The sequence below is a fragment of the Protopterus annectens genome, chromosome 4.part0 (assembly GCF_019279795.1).
Source record: "Protopterus annectens isolate FY-2018-M chromosome 4.part0, PAN1.0, whole genome shotgun sequence".
Taxonomy (NCBI): Eukaryota; Metazoa; Chordata; order Ceratodontiformes; family Protopteridae; genus Protopterus; species Protopterus annectens.
In genome coordinates, this window is record NC_056733.1 from 508,771,557 (window position 1) to 508,795,246 (window position 23,690).

Here is a 23,690-nt window from a genome sequence, read left to right on the forward strand (position 1 = left end):
GGTTTTGATTCACTAGAGGCATCTTGCAGGGCTGCTGTCACTGGGTCTGTACTTAGAAGGCATGCTTGGCTTAAGGAGCAATCTTTGCCAGGTCATGTTAAAGATAAATTGCTGGATGCGCCCTTAAACCAAAACCGCCTGTTTGGCAACAAAGCAGTAGTAGTACTTAAAAAGATGGAGGAAAAAGCTAAATTTATGCAAACTGTTAAAAATTTCCTGCAAGTACAGTCTCCCAGATTTAGTAGGCATTGGCCCTCTAAAAATTGTTCCTTTCCTGCCTCTTTCAGGCCTTCTCAGTCCAAACCCAGAACCAGCAGAACACTCAGGCTTCAGTCCCAAGGTACTCACAGGACTAAGCAGTGGGGGGGGGGGGGGCTCCCACTTCCAAAGCAGGAAGTGGTATGGTAAACTGTCTCAATGACTTAACTTTAAATCTTCCAAGCCCTGCACAACTGACTATTCCTTTAGGGGGAAAGATTGCCCTGCTGGCAAAACATTGGCAGCTCATTACCCAGGACAAATGGGTTTTAAATATAGTTTCCCAAGGATACAAATTCCACTTTCACTCCTTACCAACCGCAAACGGTTGGCCAGATCTACCCCCACATCAGTGGGCAGAGGCTTAAAAGCAAATTCTCTTTCTCTTAAGCATCAGGGCTATTCAACCTGTTCCAGAAAAGGAAAAGGGACAAGTTTTCTACTCAAGACTTTTCCTGGTGCCCAGAAAAGACAACTCCTGGTGTCCTATCCTGGACCTCTCTATCCTAAACACATTTTTGGTGATCCCAAAATTCAAGATGCTAACTCTTCAGCAGCTACTTCCTATGCTAGGCAAGGATGCCTGGTTGGCAACACTGGATTTAAAGGAAGCCTACCTGCACATCCCAGTAAGGGAATCTTGCAGAAGATACCTATGCTTCAAAGCAGGCTACATGCACTGTCAGTTCTCTGCACTGCCCTGTGGCTTATCTACTGCACCCAGGGTATTCACAAAGTGCCTAGCTCCAGTCATTGCATTTTGCAGCCAAAGAAATATCGAAATATATCAATACCTGGACGGTTGTCTAATTCTAGCAGAAAGCCAGGACATACTATTGAATCATCTGGCATTTGCACAGCAATTGCTAACTTCTCTGGGGTACACCATAAATGAAAAGAAATCACATCTTGTACCCTGTCAACAAATTGTATTCCTGGGAGCAAGCTTGAGCACAACTTCCCAGATGGCTTACCTCATGCCAGAGAAGTTCATTTGACAGCTTACTTCAAACTACTGGCCACACAGACCCAGCTGTCTACAAGGAAAATACTGCACGCCCTGGGGTTCATGGCCTCCTGCATTCTCCTAATTCCATATGCAAGATTGCATATGAGGAAACTACAGTGGTATCTAAAAAGTCTATGGTGTCAACATTCTCAGGATCTAGAAGCTATGATTCCTATCATACCTTGTCTACAGATAGTTCCTTTGGTGGGCAGAGGCCTGTCACCAAAACAAGGGACTGCCATTCACTCTACCCCCTGCCGCCCAAACCCTAACAACAGACGCATCAAACTATGCATGGGGAGCTCACTTGGCAGGAAAGTGCATTCAGGGCAGATGGAACCCATGTCAAATGCACCTGCATATCAATCAGAAAGAAATGTTAGCTGTACAGAATGCTCTGACAGCCTTCAAGAACCACATTCTTCCAGGGCAATTAATGGTAAAGATGGACAACACCACTGTTATGTGTTATATAAACAAGCAGGGGGAACCCACTCATGCCCTCTCTGCAGACTAGCCATGGCTCTATGAAACACAGCCTTGAGCTGCCAAATGCACCTACAGGTTCATTTCCTGCCAAAGAAAGCTAAATACACTGACAGATGAACTAAGCAGAAATCTCATGGACCCACACGAGTGGAAACTGGAACCAAAGATATTCAACATGTTGAGAAACAAATGGGAGGCCCAGATATAGACCAGTTTGCCTCCCCCCAGAACTACCAATTGGAAAAGTTCTGCACAAGGACTCCCCACAAACAAGCTTGGAAAGTGAATGCCCTGTCCTTTACCTGGAAAAACCTATCAGTTTATGCCTTTCCCCCTCTGCCTCTCCTCTCCAAGGTAATACTAAAGATCAAACCGGAAAAACCATGGATGATACTGATTGCCCCAGACTGGCCACGCCAACACTGGTACCCCCTTTTGCGCAGTGTGTCACTGCTGGCACCATGGCACCTGCCTCAGACCCCTGCCCTGCTGTCCTAGCAGGATGGCCAGATTCTGCACCCACAGCTTCAAACCTTGAACCTGGCAGCCTGGCTAATTACCTGATCTCTCCTTTACCATCCCTCAGTAAGCAAGTGTTGGATGTCATTCTGGCAGCAAGGAGGCCTAGTACTAGAAAATCCTATGCTGAAAAATGGGAAAGTCTGTTCCTGGAACCAAACTCAGGGGATGGGCACAGCAGTTCCCAATTTACCTACAGTTATTCAATACTTAACTGAGACGCTTCACAAGGGCCTTTCCTTTTCCTTCATCAAAATTCATGCCTCAGCCATTTCAGCTCATTACAACACAGAACCACCCCTCTTCCCTCATCCACTGCTGTGAAGCAGTTCCTCAGAGGGGCCAAAAACTTAAGACCACCCAGTAGAGCCCTTACTCCAGCCTGGGACCTTAACTTTGCATTGGAAAAACTCACTGTACCTCCTTTTGAGCCAACTGCAAATGCAGAGCTGATATTCCTTTCTTGGAAAACGGCCTTCCTTTTAGCCATCACTTCAGCAAGAAGGGTGTCTGAATTACAGGCCCTCATGGCAGTGGAGCATTTCATCATTTTTCATGTGGACAGGGTGTTCCTCAGGACCAATCCCTCCTTCATTCCCAAGGTGTTATCCAGTGTGGCCCTTAATCAGACCATACATTTGTCAACCTTCTTTCCTAATCCACAGAACAAAGGGGAATGGATTCTGCACTCCTTAGACATGCACAGACAACTTGGACAGAACTAAACCTCAAAGGAAGTCTGGCTATTTTAAAGCAAACCATTTCCAAATGGATAGGCCATTGCATTAATTTCTGCTACAGACACCATGGAAAACCTATCCCACAGGGGATCAGACCCCACTCCACCAGGGCTGCATCTACCTCTACAGCCTTTCTCAGACATCCTAGAAGCTGCTACCTGGAGTTCTGTGCATACTTTCACCAAGCATTACCATCTGCCAGTTTTCTCCAAATCCAGAAATGGCTTTGCCACTGCAGTCCTGCAGGGCCTTTTAGCTGGTCCCAATTCTATTTAAATTCTTCCTCCCATCCTTAGCTTTGGGAATCTACCCAAAAGTGATGACTGCAACAGTGAAACATGAAGAACATAGTACAGTTGTGTACACTTACCATAAATGTAGATGTTCGAGTGTTTTCACTGTTTCAGTCCTAGTTACCCTCCTTCCAGCCCCCTTCTTTTTTTGGATATACCTCTACTTTCCTTTGCTATCTTCAAAAGCTTTTTGGTGTATTTGCTTTTTTGTTTGAGGTATGACCTTGTATATTTATAGATTTAATTGCTTCCTATTAAGGGGGCACCTGACATCTGGGGCAAGAAAAACTGATGTAATGGCATCGGCTGCATGTTTAATACCCCTGACGACCTAACGTCATGGAAGAAGGGACAGCAAACAACGCAGTACCCAAGACTTTATCAGGCCGACTGAGGGCTACTGCAGGCAGATAACCCAAAAGTGATGACTGCAACAGTGAATACACTCTAACATCTACATTTATGGTAAGTGTACACAACTGTACTTTATGTACATACCTTCACCAAGCTTTGCCATTTGCCAATTTTCTCTAAATCCAGAACTGGCTTTGCCACTGCAGTCTTGCAGGGCCTTATAGCTGGTCTTAATGCTATTTAATTTCCTCCTACCATCCTTAGCTTTGCGAATCTACCCAAATGTGATGACTGCAGCAGTGAAACACGAAGAACATAGTACAGTTGTGTACACTTACCATAAATGTAGATGTTCGAGTGTATTCACTGTTGCAGTCCTAGTTACCCTCCCTCCAGCCCCCTGACTTCTATTGGCTATACCTCTATTCTTGCTTACTATGCTTAAAGCTTTTTGGTGTATTTTCTTTTTTGTTGGAGGTGTAATCTTTTATGTATAATTGCTTCCCATTATGGGGGCACATGACATCTGGGGCAAGAGAAACTGATGTAATGGCGTCGGCTGCATGCTTTATACCCCTGACTACCTGACGTCATGGAAGATGAGACAGCAACCGACGCAGGATCCAAGACTTTGATAATCAGGCCAACTGAGGGCTGTTGCAAGCAGATAACCCAAATGTGATGACTGCAACAGTGAATACACTCTAACATCTACATTTTTGGTAAGTGTACACAACTGTACTTTTTGTCTATAACAAAAAGGGTGTGTACCTACCAGGACCTGAAAAAGCCCATTCAACTAGAGCAATAGCAGCTTCTGCAGTTTTTCATGCCAGAGCTTCCTTAGATGATATTTGTGTTGCTGCGACATGGGAATCTGCTCATACATTCATTGCACAATACAAGCTGGACCTGGTCTCCAGGGAATGTGCATCATTTGGCTCGATGATGCTCAGGAATATTCTTCTGTGAGACCTCCAAAGGTTCAGGTAGCTAGGGACTCTGTCTCACAGTTGAGGATTACATGAAGATTGACAACATCAGATAAAGAAGTTATGTCTTATAATGTTCCATCTGTGTTGTTGATCTTTACTAATCCTTGACATTCCCTCCCTCCTTCCCCCTGTCTTTTAGATCTCTTGGTAGATCGGATCTCTCTAAAGATTGGCATTGGTGATACACAGATATGACCTCTGATCTGTTATTTCTTGTTTGTCACTATTTTTTGTAAACTCGATCTGAGGTAATCTTGTGAGGAGCATTATGGGTAGAGTTTAGCTCGAGAGTTAATGGAAGGCACTAGCTGGAATAACGGCCGCGTCCGTTCCGAGTCTCCGAACCTAGCCCACATTCACGGGTTAGTGAAGATCAGCAACACAAATGGAACGTTATGGTAAGAGACAACAACTTTTTTTCTGGCAAATTAGTGCCAAATCATTAAAGAATTAAGTTAAAAAATAATGACAGACCTTTGAGTTTCAGACTTCATACCCTTCAGAAAATCCATGCTAATGCAAAGCCTGTTTTTCTATCAACTGTCCCAAGTTTGTAAGAGCAATATTTAAAAATTGTCCCAATTTTTGGACTTGGTCCCACTTTTATTCATGGTTTTGTCCAGATTTCTTGTTCTAAGAGGTTGTGAGGTAATCCCCACCACAGATGTGAAAATAGTTTGCATGCTTTCATAAAACATTAACTTTTTGCATTCAAGAAACCAGTGTTCTGGCTTTTATTTTATTTTTATTTATTTATTTGCAGTTTGTTTACCAGGGTGGTCCATTGGGCCTTGAGGAGCCCGTTTTCAATGGAGTCCTGGGGAGAAAAGCTCCAAAGATACAACTAGTTATAATAACAGTATTACAAAAAATACAACTAGTTATAATAACAGTATTACAAAAAATATTAAAAATAATTCTAAGTTACACAGAATACTAAGAAGACATAACTGTGAATCTACTAGATACTGATGCAGAGGTTAAGAGTATTTAGAAAATAAAATGTTAGAGTAGATAAAGTATCAGAGTTTTAACAATGATCAATAACAGGGTAGATGCAGTATCCCAGTGTTAAATGTCAGAGTAGAAAAGTATCACAGTTTTAGCAATAGTCAAATGTCAGGGTAGAAAAAGAATCACAGTGTTAATAATTGAGTTTGTTCCTGTTGTAAAAGGTAGTGCAAAGTACCCCAATATAAATGATTTAAGGAGGAATAGAGAGAGACAGTTACTAAGAAGGTGTCAGCAGAAGTGTTTGAAGTAGGAAGGGATTATAGATAGAGATATTATGTAGGATGAGAGCAAGAGCATTCCCACAGTGATGTTAGGTGAGAGTGGAGAAGAGAATTAAAGATAGAGAGGCTACTGGTGGTACGGATGAGAAGTGGGAGGGAGTTCCAGTGGCGTGTGAGGCAGAAGGAAAGAAGATGTTTGCCAGGTGGGCGGGAGGGTTTATGCAGTTCAATTAGATTTTGTTGGTTGGATCATAGGCATCTGTTAGGAAGATGCATTTTAAAGGTTGAGATGAGGGAGGGGCAGAGAGAAGGGTTAAATATAAGTTTGTGCTTGGATGAGTTGTGTATAGATGAAATAATTTGGGAGTTCAAGCCATTTCAGTTGGTGTAGGGAGGTACAGTGATGGTTGTTGGATCTGTGGCCAGTTGCGAATTTTGCGATCTTTTAGTAACAGAAGGAGAGTTTAGATTTGAGGGAGGGGAGTGCAGGTTGGTAAGGATAGAGGCTCCATATAGTAGGGATGGGGTTAGGTAAGTGTTAGCAAGAGTGAGCCTGGTGGGGGGAGAGATAAATTGGTAATGGCGGTAAGGCATGCCTAATTTTTTGTGAGGTTTTTTTTGATATTTGCCTGCAAATGGTTGTCAAACTTTAGTTGGTCATCAGTTAGGATACCCAAGAGTTTGGCAGTAGAGACAGTTTCAAGAGAAGTGTTATCTTTGCTGGTAATAAGGAAAGAGTGTTTATCTAGGGTAATGCTTCTGGAGGGGGAAATAACATCAGTTTAGACTTATTAGCATTTAGTGCTAAATGGTTCTGAGGCATCCATAGCTCTGTAGCAGAGAATGCTTCTTGGGTAAGTTTCATTAGTGTAGATGAGCAGGAGGAAGAGCAGATTATTGTTGAATCGTCTGCGTATTGAACAAGTTTAGAGTTAGGGATGGCTTGGTGGAAGTCATTGATGAAGATGTTAAATCGAAGGGGTCCTAGAATTGCGCCTTGGGGTACACCAGTGGGTGTGAATTGGAAAGGGGAAATTGCTTTTTTCCACTTAACTGCTTGTTGCCTATCTGATAAGTAGCTGGTGAACCAGTTAATAGAGGAGTGGGATAAGTGTAGTTTAGAGAGCTTAGTAAGAAGAAGTTTATGAGAGATGGTGTTGAATGCTTTAGAGAGATCTAGGAGGAAAGGAGGGTGGAAACAATGAGACCAGAGTCACAAGTTTTAACAGCTTCAGGGAAGGAAAGGAGAGCTGTGGTAGTACTATGGCCAGGACGGAATCCGTGGTGAGTGGAAGTTAGAAGGTTATTATTGATGAGGTGTAGGGTAGGAGTTGTAGGTGGAATCATTTTTCGAGAATTTTTGAGATGGGGGATAGGATAGCGATGAGACGGAAGTTGGAGATGTCATTATTACTGCCACCTTTGTGGAGTGGAATAATGTAGGCCTTTTTCCAAATCTGGGGAACATGGCATTCAGAAATAGATCGATTTATTAGGATGCTGATAGGGTAGGCAATGGCTTCTGCAGTGGTTTTTAGGAAGAAGGAGGGTATTTCATCGGGAGCATTAGAACATGGTTTTAGTTTTTGAAGAAGTTTTTTTATAGTAGAGATGGGAATAGGGTTTGTGGTGAAGTGAGGAGATTGGGGGGTATTGAAGTTTTGAGAGAAGGCGTTCTGAGGAGGTTGCTGGGGACTAGTAGTTTCGTGGTAAAGGATGATGTTAATTTGGAGATGGAGTCCATAAAGAATGAGTTAAATTGGATAGCTAGATCTGAGTCTGAGGCATTTGGTTCAGGGCACGGGTTTTCTTTTCTTCCTGGGCTTAGAAGGGAAGAGATGGCATCCCAGAATTTCTTGGGGTTATTGTGTTTATTTTGGAGAGTGGAAAAATAAGCTTTACGGTCGGTGTTAATGAGTTTTTTTGTTTTGTTGCGAAGTATTTTGTATTCATTAAAGGAAATGGAAGTTTTTGTTTTGTGATAGTGGTTCCAGGCTTTATCGCGATTTCACATAGTAATTAGGGTGTTCTTAGTTAGCCAAGGGATGGATTTACTTTTTATGCATTTAGTTCTTAATGGCGCAAAGGAGTCAAGCAAGCATAAGAAGGTTGTATTGAAGTAAGTAACTGCGTTATCAAGGGATAAAGTTCTTAATGGGTTCCAGTTGGTTCTTTTTAGAGTGTCGGAGAAAGAATTGTGGTTAAAGTCTTTTAAGAGGCGAGTAGTGATGTAGGAGTGGGATAGTTGAAGGAAGGAGGGAAGACGAAGGGCAAAAGTGGGGAGATGGTCTCCAAGTGGATCTGGAAGGGTGCCACTCTTGGAGTAGTAGTGTGAGTGGGAAACTAGAATCCAGTCTAAGGTGCTGCCAGATATGGGGTCTTTGGAGGGTCTGGTTGGGGAGTTAATAAGTTGTGTGAAGTTATAAAGATTTATATTGAGGGAGATGGATGGGGATTGTATGTTTTCCCAGTTAATATTAACATCTCCAAGGATTATAGTTTCATTTGTGATATTGGATGAGAGCCAGGAGAGAATGTCTTCTAGGACAGGGATATTGTCCCCAGGAGGGATGTAAAGAGTGACTATGCAGATGGATTTTTGTTTGTTTACTTGAAGAAGAGTTAAAAGTAACTCCGCTTTTCCAAAATTGGGGACAGGTTTAGAGTAGGGGGTGACTGAGAGGGATGAGGGGAAGAGGAGACTTACAGCTCCTCCTTTTTTATGAGTTCTATCATGTCTGATGATACTATAGTTAGATAGAGTAAGTTCCGAATCTTTAATGTGTGGCTTGAGCCATGTTTCTGATATGGAAAGAAAAATCAGGTTTGTTATGATAGAGCCAGGCATGAATTTGTGGGGTTTTATTACATATGCTTTGGGCATTGAGTGCGGTGAAGTAGAGGGTCCTACTAATTGAGTGGGGTAGAGGAGATGGGGAGGGAGAGATGGGAGTGGCAGAAGGGCCGGGATTTGGGTGTATATCTCCAGAGGTAAGTATGGAAATAGTGTGGTGTATGAGGTAAGAGAGGTGTTTAAGAAGCTTGGTATTGGGTTTGAAGTTGGAGGAGTGTGTTGAGTTGGGAGTGGTGTGTATTTGAGTAGTGGTTCTGGGGTGGGATAGGAATTTGTAGTTGAAGAGCAAGGAATTGTTGTGGGAGTAGAGGTTAGGGGATATGAAGAATGAGGAGTGAATTAGCTGTAAGGGTGGGGAGGTGGTAGAATGGGATGGGGGTGTGTGATTGGTATAAAGAGGTTTGGTGAGATAGTGTATGTAGGAAAGGCAGATAGGTAGTAGTAATAGAGTTGTAAAGGTTAATGATTTAGTGTACATGCTGTATATCAAGAGTAACACTGCAGCAGTGTATCTATGTTTGGGAGGTATTAGTGATAGTTGTTTAAGAACTATGGTTTTATGTGAAGTAGATAGGTTAAGCAGGAGAGTAGGTGAGATAGGAGTGCGTAATTAGTGGGTTTTAAGTGATGAGTTAATTAGGTGAGGCTGGAGGATGTGGCCTAATAGGTATAAAGATAGACGTACTGGGGGCGGGTGGAGATTGGGGGCAGGGTGGGGGAGTGGAGTGAGCCCACAGGGCGAATGGAGCGGGAAGAGCCAAAGGAAGGTAGAAGGGAGGTCTGCCTGGAAACAATCAGAAGAGTAGAGGGCAAGTAGATGGTGAGTATATAGTATTGCTGAGAGAATAGCACACAAATAAGAGCAGAGAGGTTTGAAGGACCACACAGGGCACAAATTACATAAATAGCTATACTTACAGAAAGTCAGAGAGGAAAGGCTGAGATGGACTAGACAGTGAGAGAAAAGGAGGGGGAGAGAAGATATACTAGCAGCGAGGAGCAGGAGAAAAACAAAGTATAGATAGTAGTATATTCAACGTAGTAAGTGGGAGACTTTATTCAGTAAGAATAGGCAGAAATGCAGTTGAGAGAGGGTTTGGGCTTAAGGTCCGGGGAGAAGAAAAGTTAGAATGGTAGAATAGCACAGAAACAGTATACAGGCTGAGGGTAGCTGTAGAGATAGAACAGGGGCTGCTGGCATCTGCGTTATGTGGCAACTAGCAGGGGAGCACTATAAAGGCTATTATATCATTCACTCTAACATTAACCAAGACACTAGTTCATCATAGAGCACATTCTCTATTCACACATAGCTTGTCTCTTTGGAAACCGAAGAAATGCAATCTTGTACTGCAGCCAGAAAGACAAGGTGAAACACTTATTGCTAAAGGAAAACTGTTCATTATTTTTAGTGTTCTCATATTTTCTTGTTTTCACTTAAAAGCTGTCATGAGAATAGCCATAGTTTTGTGAAAGTTGGTCACAGGCTGCAAAGCTGCTGTTGGTTATACAAGGCCGAGAGTTATGATACTTCAGTTGGGAATACTGAAGGACTGATTTTGATATACTTACTATAAAACAGTGAATATAGACTTGCACTTCAGCAATGGATAATGTAGGGAAAATGTGGTACGAGTTTGATTTTTCTTTTTTAAACAAAAATATATTCAAGATCAATACAGCATGCCAGTGTTACACAGACTATAGTGGGCAGGGCAGAGTGCTTGGGGCGGCTAAGCGATTTGACGATTCCTTTATTATATGCAGCTTCAGAGCATTTGATCAGCTGTTATGTAGTATTACATTTTTGTTTAACATGTTTTAAAGCTGTTCAAGGTTTTGACTTTTTAAGTTTTAATATGCTGTTGAATAGTTTCTTAGATTGAATAAGTACCTTTATGTTAAGGATTCCAATTTAGATAGGGATGTTGGTGGAAAATAATTAATTTGCCCCTAAAACACTGATTTATGTACATACTTAAGCAGCACCACTGTTATTACAGTATTTTTCTCCAATACACCTAAACCTCCATAGGGTGCTCTTATCTTTAAGCACATCATATACTGCCTGGAAAGCATCAACACATACACAGATGCAACCTCTGAAATCTGCATTTGGTCATGTGTAAAATAAAAGGAAAAAAAAGTGCTGTCATAAAAAAAAAAAAAATTAAGAAAATCTTGTTTTATGGGCATGCACTGCTAAATACTTAGAAATGTGTTGAGTACAGCCATGTAGAACGAGTGTATATTCCTACAGTTGTCAACAGCCTCAGCACATCCTCTTAGATGGCGTCAGTAGTTTGTGACCATTTATTGATTTATTTCTCTGCATTTTATTACCTTTTTTTTATAAATTCTTGAACTTGTACACATTAGAATACCTTCCTTTCTTTACACAAACCGGTCTAACAAATCAGTTGATTTCTGTTATATGATGTCAGATGTACTGGTGCAGAAACCATTCGAGTTGTTAGACATCTGTCATTCAAGCAGTTACTCCTGTTCCTGATCTTATTATTTGTTGAGGGGGTTCTACCCCCAGTAAAAGTCAGGTTGTCTCGTACACCTGTCTCTTGATTCTTCCTTTTTGGATTTTCAGAGGTATAAGAACAGCCCAGCTCAACTTGGCAGGAAAACTTTTTTCCCATTTGTTCCATTTCATCTCCATTTTTTTTTTGTTTACCTGAGGAAAAGTTATCTGAAAGCTGCTTGAGGTATAACAGTATCTGTGCAAATGCTTCCAACCAAAATTCCTAAATCTTTGGAATTTTGTTGCCATACCAATGTCCTCCCATTGTTCTTTTGTATATTGCTTTTCCATTCTGTCTTCCCAGTCTTTAACTTCCCCCGATTCTTATAGTTATCTTGTGATATTTTATAACCACTACTAATTATTCTTTTTTTAACTGCAACTCCTGTTCTAGACTCAGTTAAAAACTCTACCAGAACTGTTTTTTTTTTTTTTTTTTGTTTTTTTACACCTCGCATTTCTCTTATCCATTTCTCTTAGCCTATACTCTTGTCATTCCCCATATGAAAGGCAGTCTTTAACATGCAGCCCAAACTTCTGCTTGTCGTCACCCCACTCTATTATCTTTCCCTCTCTATTTCCTCCCAGTAGCATAGTTCCTCAGCGTATTTTCTCCAGTAAATTCCAGCCTATCTTTCTTATTTTCTGTGCTCATACTTGTTGTCACTTGCATTTATTCCTCTTGGTGAAAATCTGTTTTTTTTTCCCTTGTTGCTTTAGTTCTTAGAATACTTTCCACTGTTTTATAAATATTTTATGTGGTGCTGGTGGTTTTCCTTAAGGAACTGGATCCAAACTCTTACTCTTCTTATGTCTCAAACTCCCTCCGCCTGTTTCAATATTATTGTTTTCCACATTGATTTATAATCTTCTGTTTATGTTGTTTAGGCCCTAACTGTGTAGCTCTGAAGTATAACTTCAAATCAGGTAATCCTAAGCCTCCTTATTCTATGGGGAGAATCAGCTTATCACACTTCTCTTCCCCTCCTAAATAAGTTACTTAAACACTTTATTAATTATGATTCACTACTTTGGTTGATAAAAATATGCCTGACCTGTGTATAAATCTAAAGATGCAAAAAAAAAAAAACAAAAACATTTTTCTTATCTCTTAACAAGCCATATCCATAGTCAAGTGCTTCCATTTTCTCAGTTTTTGCATCATCTTTTATTTTGTCTCTTCCCACGTATCCTTAACTGCAGTAGTAAAATCTGTTTTAATCCATACAAGCAAGTATTTCAACTTATGTCCATAAGTATGGTTTTACTGTATCAGTTTGTGTGGGTACATAGTTTAATGCTATAGCCATTGCTTTGTTTTCTTTTGCTTTATGTAATGAAGAAAACAAAATGAAGCTATCTCAGAATAAAGTTAACTTTTCTTGATTATCATACCACCTGTATCCTTGAATTTGAGTATATTTTCTTTGCCAGCTGCTCTAAATATAAAGCAGATAAAGGGGAGATCTATGCCTGATTCATCTGCTCAAACACGGATTATCAAAGAGGAATCCTCCCACTTTACTTCTTGACTTTGATCCATCATGTAGCTTCCTAATTAACCTTATTATTATATTAGGGACTGCAAATACTTCAATACCCTATTCATAAAGTCCAGGTTTACGTTGTCATATGCTTTCTCTACATCAAGACCCACCAACAACAGTGGTATTTTCTTAGATTCTGCTTCCCTTTCGGTCATCATTATTGTATCAATGTTGTTAAATGTTTACCTCCCCTCCTCAAAACCACACTAATCCATATCTGTCAATAATTGGCAACAGCTTTGCCATTCTTTAGATAGTACAGACAAAAACACTTTATAATCATGGTTTAACATTGAAATTGCCCTAAATGAATGTGGATATGAAAGGACTTTACCCCCTTTTGGTAATACAGCCAACACAGTTTCTTTCAAGATTTTGGTGCTTCCTCTTCTTTTAAAATACAGTTAATAAGTTCCCGATGTTTATCCCATTTTTTTCTCCTCCTAACTTCCAGCCTTCCACTGGAATGCAATGTGTTCCTGGAGAGTTCCCTGCAGTTTGAGTAAGTATCACTGCTATTTTTTTCTCATATCTTCTTGTCTTAACTATTAGCTTTTGAGCCTCATCTTCCTCTGACCTTGACATAGTTAATATGTCATAAATATTTCTATTTGTGCCTTTTCTCAGTTTCCCCATTCCTCTGCCTTTATGCAAATTGTCATAGAATTTCTGAAATATCTGCAATTCCTTTATAGGATCTCTGGTTATTTTTCTTGTCATAGGTCACCTAAGTTTTGGGAGCAACTCTTTTGTCATTGTGCTGATTGTTTTTGTACTCTGGAGTTGTTATAAAAAAATACTTAACATCCGTTCTAAACTCATGCATATTATCCAAATACTCGCTTATTTTCCTGTGTTGCAAAAGAGGAGGTGGTTAAGTCTGTTAAAAGGAAAATTAATGGATAAGTAGTAAATTTTCAGTACTTCTCTTTGATTTTATAAGTAAAACTATCCAAGAACAAATTCTAACGATACCCATGAGAACTTGATGTCATATTAAGAAACACAATTTCATTCTGCTCCACGCTGACGATAATTATTCTGACATTGATTCTGTCATCTGTATGAATAAGTTAAACAAATTAAAAAACAAGTCAACAGTTTTTATTTCTCAGTTAAGGATGACAACACAGCTGTATCATAGAAAATAATTGGAATGCTTTTGCTTTTTAACCCACCAGAACTGCTGAGGTAATGACACTAAACATCAGTAACATCATTAACTTTTAACATTTTAGTATAACACAAATGTACAGGTAAATTTAAAGATAAATTGCTGTGGTAGAATTATAGGGTGCTTGATCCCTTCAGCATCTCTAAGAACCCATTGGCAGATCCAGCAATGGCATCTATGGAGTCTTCTAAGGAGCCATCTGGACCTGCATGCAGGAGACCCCTACCAAATAATTGGAGCTTAGACTCCTAGACTGATTTAGTAAGAAGACATGCACCTCAGCTACCTTGGCCATGAGAGCTGTAAACTGCCAGTTCCATATGCTCAACCTCTCTGAGTCAGTGTAGGAAAAAATAAAAACTAAGGCAGAGGGGATACTAGGTAAAGAGCCTCCATTGAGACATCCAGGAAGTGAGAGTTGTAGGCCTCTAGCTGGCCAAACATTCACTAAAATATGGCTGTGATGCACAGGATGCATCATGCAAGGTGGCTGCCACGGTATCCATGACAAAGAGAAGTGATTGGCTGAGCAATCCACCTCTGTCAGGCCATGTAAAAGCAGTGCTCCTTGATGCACCACTGATCAAGGGAGATCTCTTTGGACCCCCAGAGGAATACATAACTTTTATCTTCAATTTTTTTTTTTATTTTTTCCTTTATTGAATCATCACTTGTGATGCAGACAAATTTACATTTATAGAAAAGTAATCAAATTCTATTAAATTAATATTACCAAACATCATGCTTCACATATATTGTTATATATCATGTAATCTAAACAAAATTACTTAATTATTAAATTCCTGCCCCTTTTTTAAACAAAAAACATCTTTATTAAACCATCACTTATGACATAAACAGTGATATATTTGTATAAATGAAATTGAACCACACCGACACAATCCTACTTGCAAGCATTTTACATCATAAGCCATACCAACACACTGCCAGTTGCAAACATTATACAGCGCTAATAATCTACCCAATCATTTTCAGTCAAACATTACATAGATCATTGAAATCCTGCCTTGTTTTAAACCTCATTCTTCCTCTGTATGTATTATTCTCACAGTTCCCATTTTTTCATATGTAGTTTGCTCATACCCTTTGCTAAAGTTCTCAGTTCCAGTTGTTTTATCTCTGTTACTATATTCAGTACAGAGGAGATTATGTTTGAGAGACTGGCAGAAATGCGAAACAGATTGTCAGTTAAAGAATTCTACCTTCCCCCTGCCCTTAGATGCAGCAGGAATTATCCTAGTATTTCATGGCCCTTTCCACCTAAACAAGAAAAAAAAAAGCAAAATCACCTGGGGAAAAAGCCCAGGCATCAACTTAACTGGCAGTCAGACCTGTGTGGTCTAAGGTCTCTGATCATCTAGGGAGCAGCTATGACTATGGTCAGCACTTCCCCACCTTTCCTTCTAGGAGAATACCCTCTACCATCTTCAAACATTTGGAACAGATCACTCCAGCCCAGTGGATGCTGCAGATTATAAAGAAGGGCTACTCATTTCAGTTTTGGATAATCTCATCCATTCTGGGCATTCCCACCTCTAAAAATAAGCAAAGGGAACTGATTCTAACTCTGAGGATCTGTTGCAGCAGGGCTCTGTTCAATCATTTCATCCAGGAGAGGCAGGGTAACAGTTTTACTCACACCTCTTCCTAATCCCCAGAAAAGAAGGAACCCGGAGACCCATTTTGCACTGTTCAAAATTCAAAATACTGACACTTCAGACTTTCGCACCTTACGTGTTACCAGGGCCCTGGATGATGACTCTGGATTTAAAGAAGCCTACTTCTGTTCCTGTTCTGCAAGAATGTGGGAGATTTCTACATTTTCTGACAGGGAATTTACACTATTAGTGTCCGTTCCTCGTCATTTGTCTTATCTATTGCACACAAGGTATCTCTGTAACTGGTCATTGTCTGTTGCACAACCAAGGGGATCCACATTTACCCATATCCAGATGATTGCTTGATTCACATTACATCACCAGCTGAACTTTTTTCAGCCGTGCAAGTCACTATGGACTGCTTTCAGTAGGTAGGCCTTGCCCTCAATAACCAGAAGTTTCAACTTGCACTCCCAGTTTGTAGGGGATGAACATAGACTCTTTCCAACAGAATCCTTTTTATCAGAAGACAAGGTTTTGTTCCTCTTTCAGTACCTCATGAACCTACACAGCACATGAACAGTAACTGTAAGGGAATTTCCGAGGGTCTTGAATATGTGGCTTTGTGCTTTATTATGGTCCCATTGGCACAACTCCACATGAGGAAACTACAGTGCTAGCTGAAATGTTGCTGGTTCTAACACCAGCAAGTCCGTCTTGTGTCCTGTCTGAATAAAGAAATTCTGTGGTGGGACCAGAGAGTCAAAGCCACCCCAAGGGCCTCCTTCCAACTTCAGAGACTGTCCAAACCCTAACCACAGCTCAGACCTGGCTTGGGGAGCACACTTGGACAACTCAAGGTCATGGGACAGGCATCTAGCTGCACAACATATCAGTATAAAGTTAGTGTAAAGGAAGTGATGGTGGTTATTATGACATTAAAAGCATTTTTAAGAAAGACTAGTCCCAGGAACAACAAAGATATGAACAGATAGCATTCAGTGTTGTGGTAACTAAATTGGGAGGAACTAATTCCAAGCACCTATGCAGGGTAGCAAAGGAACTATGGCTAGTGGCTCAATGATGAGTTCTGACTTCCATAGCTTCATACATACAGGGTGAAGACAACTTAATAGCAAACAGTCAGAGCAGTTCCCTCCTTGACCCCATGTGTGCATGTTGAAAAGGGATATTTTCCTAGACCTGATGCACAAATGGGATGTACCAGAAGTAGATCTTTTTGCTTCCCCAGAAAATGGGCAAATCAGCAAGTTCTTTTGTTGGACTCCCAGAGTAGAAATTGAAATCTAAACCAACTGTAACTGAAGTACTAAATATTGTAAAAGAGATAAAATAGCTGGAAATAGAATCTTTGGAGAGGGAAGAAGCAAATTATATTGTGAATGGAATTTATGGGAATAATACATGCAGAGTAATGTTCAGGAGGAAGTGGAGTTATGTTTAAGGGACAACAAGAGTTGAGCAATTTATGTAAAGTTTTCTGTTAATGTATGTGCGCGTGTGTCTTAATTGCTAATTTAATAAAGGTGTTTAAAAACAAAAAAAATATATCCATCAAATAGGAGACCATACTTTATTGTTGTCAAGGTGAAGGAGGAAAACAGACAAAAGGGGATAGGAGGGCAATATCAAAATAACTGTCAGGGAGACCAAAATAGGAATCATGAGGACCCACAGGGTCCCACCCTCAAGATGAACAGTCATGACTGCAATGTGCTCCTCCTCCCTTCCTTATCCCAGATCAGATACCCCCCCAACAACCCCAGCCTAACAAATGTACAAGATATGTGGCTTACTGACACAATTTTTCAGTCGGGTCAGTTAACTAGACATTTATTTTGTTGTACCCTTGAAAAGCAATATTTGTACCTTTTAGGTTTACCTAGTTGACAAGTAAAATAAAAAAATGGTACTTGCGTATTATCGCAACCAGGTTCCAAATGTTTCATAATGTCAAAGGTCTCAAGTAAAAGTACATATAACCTTCAGTGTAAGGAGAAAGTGAAGTCAACATATTTTGATATAAAAGATAACATGGGAGAGGTAAGTTATTGTTTTTAACATTGACACTGCTGTATGACCTTTACATCAGTTGTAATTAGCACAATTTGTCACATTCAAATACCGGTAGCAATTGATACCTATTTGATAATTGTCCCAACAGTATTACAGCACCTTTGTGACAGAAAAATGTAGAACGTGACAAAAATATATAAAAAAAAAATCATTACTGCTGCCCTTTATCAATTCGTACACTTAACTACTTGTAATTTGAAATGGTAAAGTAGTGCGCCGGTTGTGTTCAGATGTAAAAAAGGAAAGTGAAAAACTTCTGCAAACAACTTCAGTGGCCTTGCTTGACAAGGGGCACTGGGAACTAACTTTGTGCGGCATGATGCCAGGGAATCTTCTGTTGCTAGGCTTCTATAGGCTCCAGGGCCATTAGCCTAGTACACACCTATGAACTGCAGGCAGCCATCAAATAAAACATCGTTGGGTAACAGTAAAACTCTGACAAAAAAAAAATTGAATCTTTCACCAGATCTTCGTTTCAGAGGGCTGCTACACATCAGTTAAGGATCGTGAGTACTTGATGTCAGTCTTTTAACATTGTAATGTGAAGTCACAATCGCCTGTTTAGAACCTAGTTGCAATAATACGCAAGTACCAAAAAAATAATAATAGTTCTAAAAATGTTATGACTCACCCATTGTCTGGTAATCCATTGTAGGTTTTCATGACATTTTATTATTTATGACTTTAGTGCTAGTTATCTCTATGTGTACCTTCTGATTCTGGAGCTAGAAATATTTTGGAGGTCAGCTACTTGCACAAATGAATTTTGTCATTTGTGCTTTTAAAACTCAGTAGTGGCTCTGAGATGGAGTGCACAGAGTTAAAGATGCTTCTTTTAGGATGTTCTGAGAATGCTATTTTGGATCTCCATGTTGTTTTTGTTCACCCTTTCACTGTGAGATTGAAGTTAAACACTTCTAAGACATTTTAAACAGACGTTCTAATGCGTCTGTTTTTCAGGAAATTATTTAATCTTGTGATGGATATAAGCAAATAAATAGCACTGTTTAAATGATTTTCTGGCTAGTGTTATGTTTTATTGCGGCTCGAGCTCTGTTTGATACTGCTTCCCTTCAAGTAGCAAATACTACACACAGGTATGGATTTAGTGTACAGTACTGTGTTTTAAATTAGAAAGAGCACATGTGATTTTGTGCCTTATAAAAAAACAAGGCCTTACAGTGTTACTGATGAGAAGAGTGCCTTATTTGTAGAATTTTTGAAGTTGTGCATAAAAATTTAAGTTTGCAGAATTATGAAAAGTTTCTAACTTTTTAAGGAGTGCGGGTGTGGATGCTTAAATGCTTTTCTTTTGCTGTTATTAGGAGATAGAAGCAGTGGTCTTTCTCAGCTTCGTGATGTTTTTCTTACCAGTTTTGCAGAACAGCTTCAGAACAACAGGTTTGGAAGTGAAGATGATGATCACTATAGGTACAGTTTGCTTCTACATTTTTAAGTAATATTTTGTAAGCATGTCATAGACTGTTTTTTCTTGTTTTTAACTATATTGGACTTCTTTTACATGTGGAAACATCCACTACGACTTTGCCTAAAGTTTTCCCCTACTTTGAAATTCATACCTACAATACCACTGTATACCTCAAGAAAACAAATTCTCAATGTAAAATGTTGCTGTCTTCTATCACTTTGCCTTTGCTACCACCACTTCTGCTGTTGCTGTTTACCATGTCAGTTTTTTCACTTCAGTAAAATTCCAGCTCATAGTCACTGCCTTCTATAACTACCTTAACTTCTCTACATTTTTCTGTATCACCTAAGTGTAAAACATTTCCTCACATATTTTCTGCTTTCTATTCGTGTCTCCCGGTCTCCTAGGGTGGGAGGATGACATAATGGTTAAGGTACTTACCTTAAAGACACAAGGTGCAGGGTTTGATTCTCACATGGGGTAGCTGGCTAGGCTTCAAATGGCCCAAAAGAGCAGTTAACCTAGTACTAATCTAATCTGATCTGTTCTACACCTTCTCTGTCTTATTGCTCCTACCCATAAATGTCATATTGTAATTTCACATTTTAAAACACACTGTATGTGCTAATTTGTCATATTTTAATGTGTAATGACACTATGTTTTACTTGCTAGAGTTTCTGTCTAGTATAGTTGCCTTTCACTTATTAAAAGTCAATATCATAATTTTAAGCTTTACAATTTCTCTGTTGTATGAAACTTCCAGTTTTGTAAATGGAGTTTTTCTTGCCCAGTGCCTCCACTGAAAAGGGGCTACCACAACCCAGTTGGACTACTCCAGTCAACAAAAGTAGTAAATAAATTTGCCCAGAGTGCTGTCTAGTAAGAAATCGGTGCACAAACAATCACACCCATCTGGTTCTTTGCCTGAACTACTTCCATGTCTTCGTAGCTGTAAATATTAGATTTTTTCTGTTTTCTCTTTCAGTGATTTAAACTTGTTTTCTTTTCCTACATAGCTGCCCTCTGACTGGATTGTGGCTGCACAGTACGTGTGCAGCTTGACAGATTCCTGTGTGGCAGCATTGCATATTCCATGCATTTTTATATGATCTCTGGTAAATTCCTGACTACTATGACTACCATGTAGCACTACTTTGCTAAGTGCTACAGTATTTGTTTAGTGTGCATGCGCCTTCTGTTTTACATATATTTGCATATCCCACATGTCGGAACTCCCATTTAGCACCTTTGTGCTACATGTGACTTTGTCCTTCCATATAGTGTTCATTGACTTCTCTCTTCTTCATGCAACTCTTTTAGTATCCCCTTATGTTCATTTGCTGGTATTCCGCATAGCTACATGTGGATGTCATAAAAGGGATACAGTGTGACTTCTACAGTTATAGCATATTATACTATGTTACTTTTATTACATCTTGTATTGTTTTCTTCTTGCCTTGGACATATTACTGCTTGGATTTATGCTGTCTAGCCATATATCATGCTGTGCAGTAAACTGCCAGATTTACATTTGGTGGCTCTGAATTATGTTATTTATGTTGATTTCACGTGCATTCTATTTTTTACCACCTAATGACAGACGGTGCTCACACACAAATTATATATTGTGCTACTTTTGTTCCCTGAAAAGTATATATGCCAATCTGGTGCTCTGTTGTTTATGTATTGCCTTTGCAGTTTACAGAGTTTTGTTTTCTGAATTGATGACATTTTGATGGTATGCTGTGTTAACTTGTTCCACCAACATTTTTCACTGGTTGTCATATTTTGATGTATGGTTGGAGGTTTTGCTACCTTTTTGGTCAGACTTGTATAGGCCCTAGGGCCAATAGCCTAGTACCTATCTATGAACCTATATTGGATGGGTAATAGGAAATTCACCCTGGGGATCACTTCTGTAGTTCTGCTTGACAGGGGGCATAGGAAAATAATTTTCTTGGGTGGCGAAAGCCATGGTACCTTTTTGGCTAGGCTTGTATAGGCCCTAGGGTCAATAGCCTAGTACCTACCTATGAGCTTGCCTTTACTTTCTGCTGTGCTTGACTGTAATCCTGCTTCTGCATTTACATATTTCCTGTATGCATGTAATAAAGCCTAATTTTGTTCCTGTTTGTTCCCCTTCTAGACTGATTCTCTTTGTTTAAGAATTTACTGGACCAGTCCTTCCTTTGAGTGACTGTATTCTGACTTTGCCCTGGCATTTTTCCCTTACTTTGGCAAAGGCACTTGAACCTCATAGGTGTGATCCTACTGTCAGCTACTCTCTGTGGGAGATACCTGTAGTGTGCTGCAATAGTCTTGGCTACTGTCAAATTGTTTGAGGCTTGTATGGACACTGGCACTTAAATATTTGTGTTTACACTGTCTCTCTGTGACAGAACCCCCTGATCAAATCCAGATGTAGCCTGCCTTCTCTTTTTATTTCCTCCTTCTACACCCTCTCATTGCTTGTACTGTTCTGTAGTATTTGTCTGAAATGGAGAGAAGTGCTATAAATATGAAACCCAAGTGGAGCCTTTCTTGAGCTGCCTGCCTAAATTTGTAGAAGCAGACAATACATTTTATCTCTTTCTTCTTATCTGTTGGACTGTTCACCTGTTTTGTTTTCCTGGACAGCTGCTGCTGTGATTGGGCTATGGATGCACACTGCATGCTGAGTCTGACTGCTACTAGTGAGAGAGGTGTAGCCTGATTCATTCCTTTCCCAACCCCCTATCTACCCCTCCCATCACTTTCTATATACCACGCTAGCTACGGTCTCTTTTTAAGTAACATTACAACTATCAATAACCTAACTTTTTTTCTGCCTAATGTATTACTTCACCATATTATCTTCAGTCTACAACACTATAAATCACCTATTAATATATGCATAAGAACCACCTAGGAAACTTATGTCAAAGCCTGCCATGCCACAAATTCATGCCCATGTTTACTAAAGACTACAGCTGTTAACAGCATTTCCTGTTCATATTTTTTGATTATTTCATTAACAAAGGTGTTGCCCAGTATTCTTGATATCACCATATTCTTCATAGCCAGTAACTAACCTAATAATCTTTTGCTATTTCTACTTTGATTTTGAACTAATGTCTTAACACTGCATTCCATGTGCCAAAGGCCAACATATTAGGTTCTACAACCTTCATTTAGGCCATACAGTACTCTTAATATCACCACATTCTGAATCGGAAAACAACCTAATAAGCTTTCACAACCTACACTTATCTTCACACATGTCAAACTAACCTAATTTTTAGCTTCTCTTCACTGTGCTAGCCTGTTCATCAGACCACAGATATTTGCTCGTTGTTACTGCTCAGTGTCTAACACATCTCATCAGTACACAAAGTTTTACACAACTCTAAGTATTACATTATGACACACTAAAATCTTTGTATGTGTAGCTATTATTTATACTTGTGTATTCAGCACTCACATTAAACTCTTTCCTTAACCTCATCCTTTCTTTTTTCTCTTATATCCTACATTTCACTACCTAATAAGAACGTTTTCAAGATTGTTTATATCATTGCATGTAGCATTACATTGTAAATGTGCAGACTTTGAAGTTTGGCTTAGCTTAACCAAATCAGATGTTGTTGGCATAACTGCGACTTGGTTTACACCAGATTCTCTTTCCAGCCTCTATGTAGTCAAGCATCCTACTTTGCCAAAGTCAGACAGGAGCCCTTTATTGTTGGTGGAGTACTGTTTATAGTTAAAAATAGTATCACAACTTCAGTCATAGCAGCTCTTCCAGTAAGGTTGACTGTGACCCCAACTGGATGGTGGCTGAATGCCTCATAGGTAATTGTCTTAAACTCAACATTAGAATAGTTTATCGACCTCCTCTCATCTCATTACAGGCAGATGTTCATCGTGTTACACTGCTGCAGTCATTACACTTGGGTTATCCTGCCATTTGGCGGTCCCGCAGTCGGCCAGAGTTCCAAAGTCTTGGTCTGGTGTCAGTTGCTGTCGCTTCTTCCCTGATGTCAGTGCGCCAGGGGTATATAAGATGCATCTGATGCCATTTTCTTCAGTCTTTCTTCCCCGCGCGGTGCCAGAAGCAGTTCGCAAGTGCCGGCCGGCCGACTCCTGAGATTTTCGAAGTCGAATTTCAGATCCGAAGTCTTCAATAAAGCTAAGTACCCCATTGGGGAAATTTTTTTCTTGCCTCAGACCGATGTCAGAAAAAGTTAATAATTGTATTTCTTTTGGGAAGCAAATACCTCATAAGGACTTGTTGTCGGTTTTGTGCTAAATTTAACAAACACACTATAAAAAGACATTTTGATTTTGCTTTGCATTACTTTGGCCGAAGGTTCAATTATACTATCCCGTTGGATCAACCGACGACCTCAATACCGAAAAAACGCAAAGACAAGGATAAAGACAGGCATCCGAAGTCCAAAACCGATGACGAAACCTCTTCTAGGCCAGTCACCAGTTCTCAGTGAGGCGCTTTCGCAGCCCCTGACACCTGCTACCTCAGAGCCACAAGCCGCTTCCGACTCCCA

The 23,690-nt window shown here is 39.9% G+C and overlaps 1 protein-coding gene across 2 annotated transcripts in view; it reads left to right on the top strand.

Annotated features, from left to right (window-relative positions):
* HECTD4 (HECT domain E3 ubiquitin protein ligase 4) overlaps nucleotides 1-23,690 on the top strand; it is a 5,422,508-nt gene that overhangs the window by 1,715,388 nt on the left and 3,683,430 nt on the right. For both annotated transcript variants that reach the window (XM_044068422.1, XM_044068423.1), the window contains exon 15: nucleotides 19,042-19,147. In XM_044068422.1, the coding sequence (XP_043924357.1) occupies nucleotides 19,042-19,147 (106 nt within the window). The remainder of the gene's footprint in view (nucleotides 1-19,041; nucleotides 19,148-23,690) is intronic.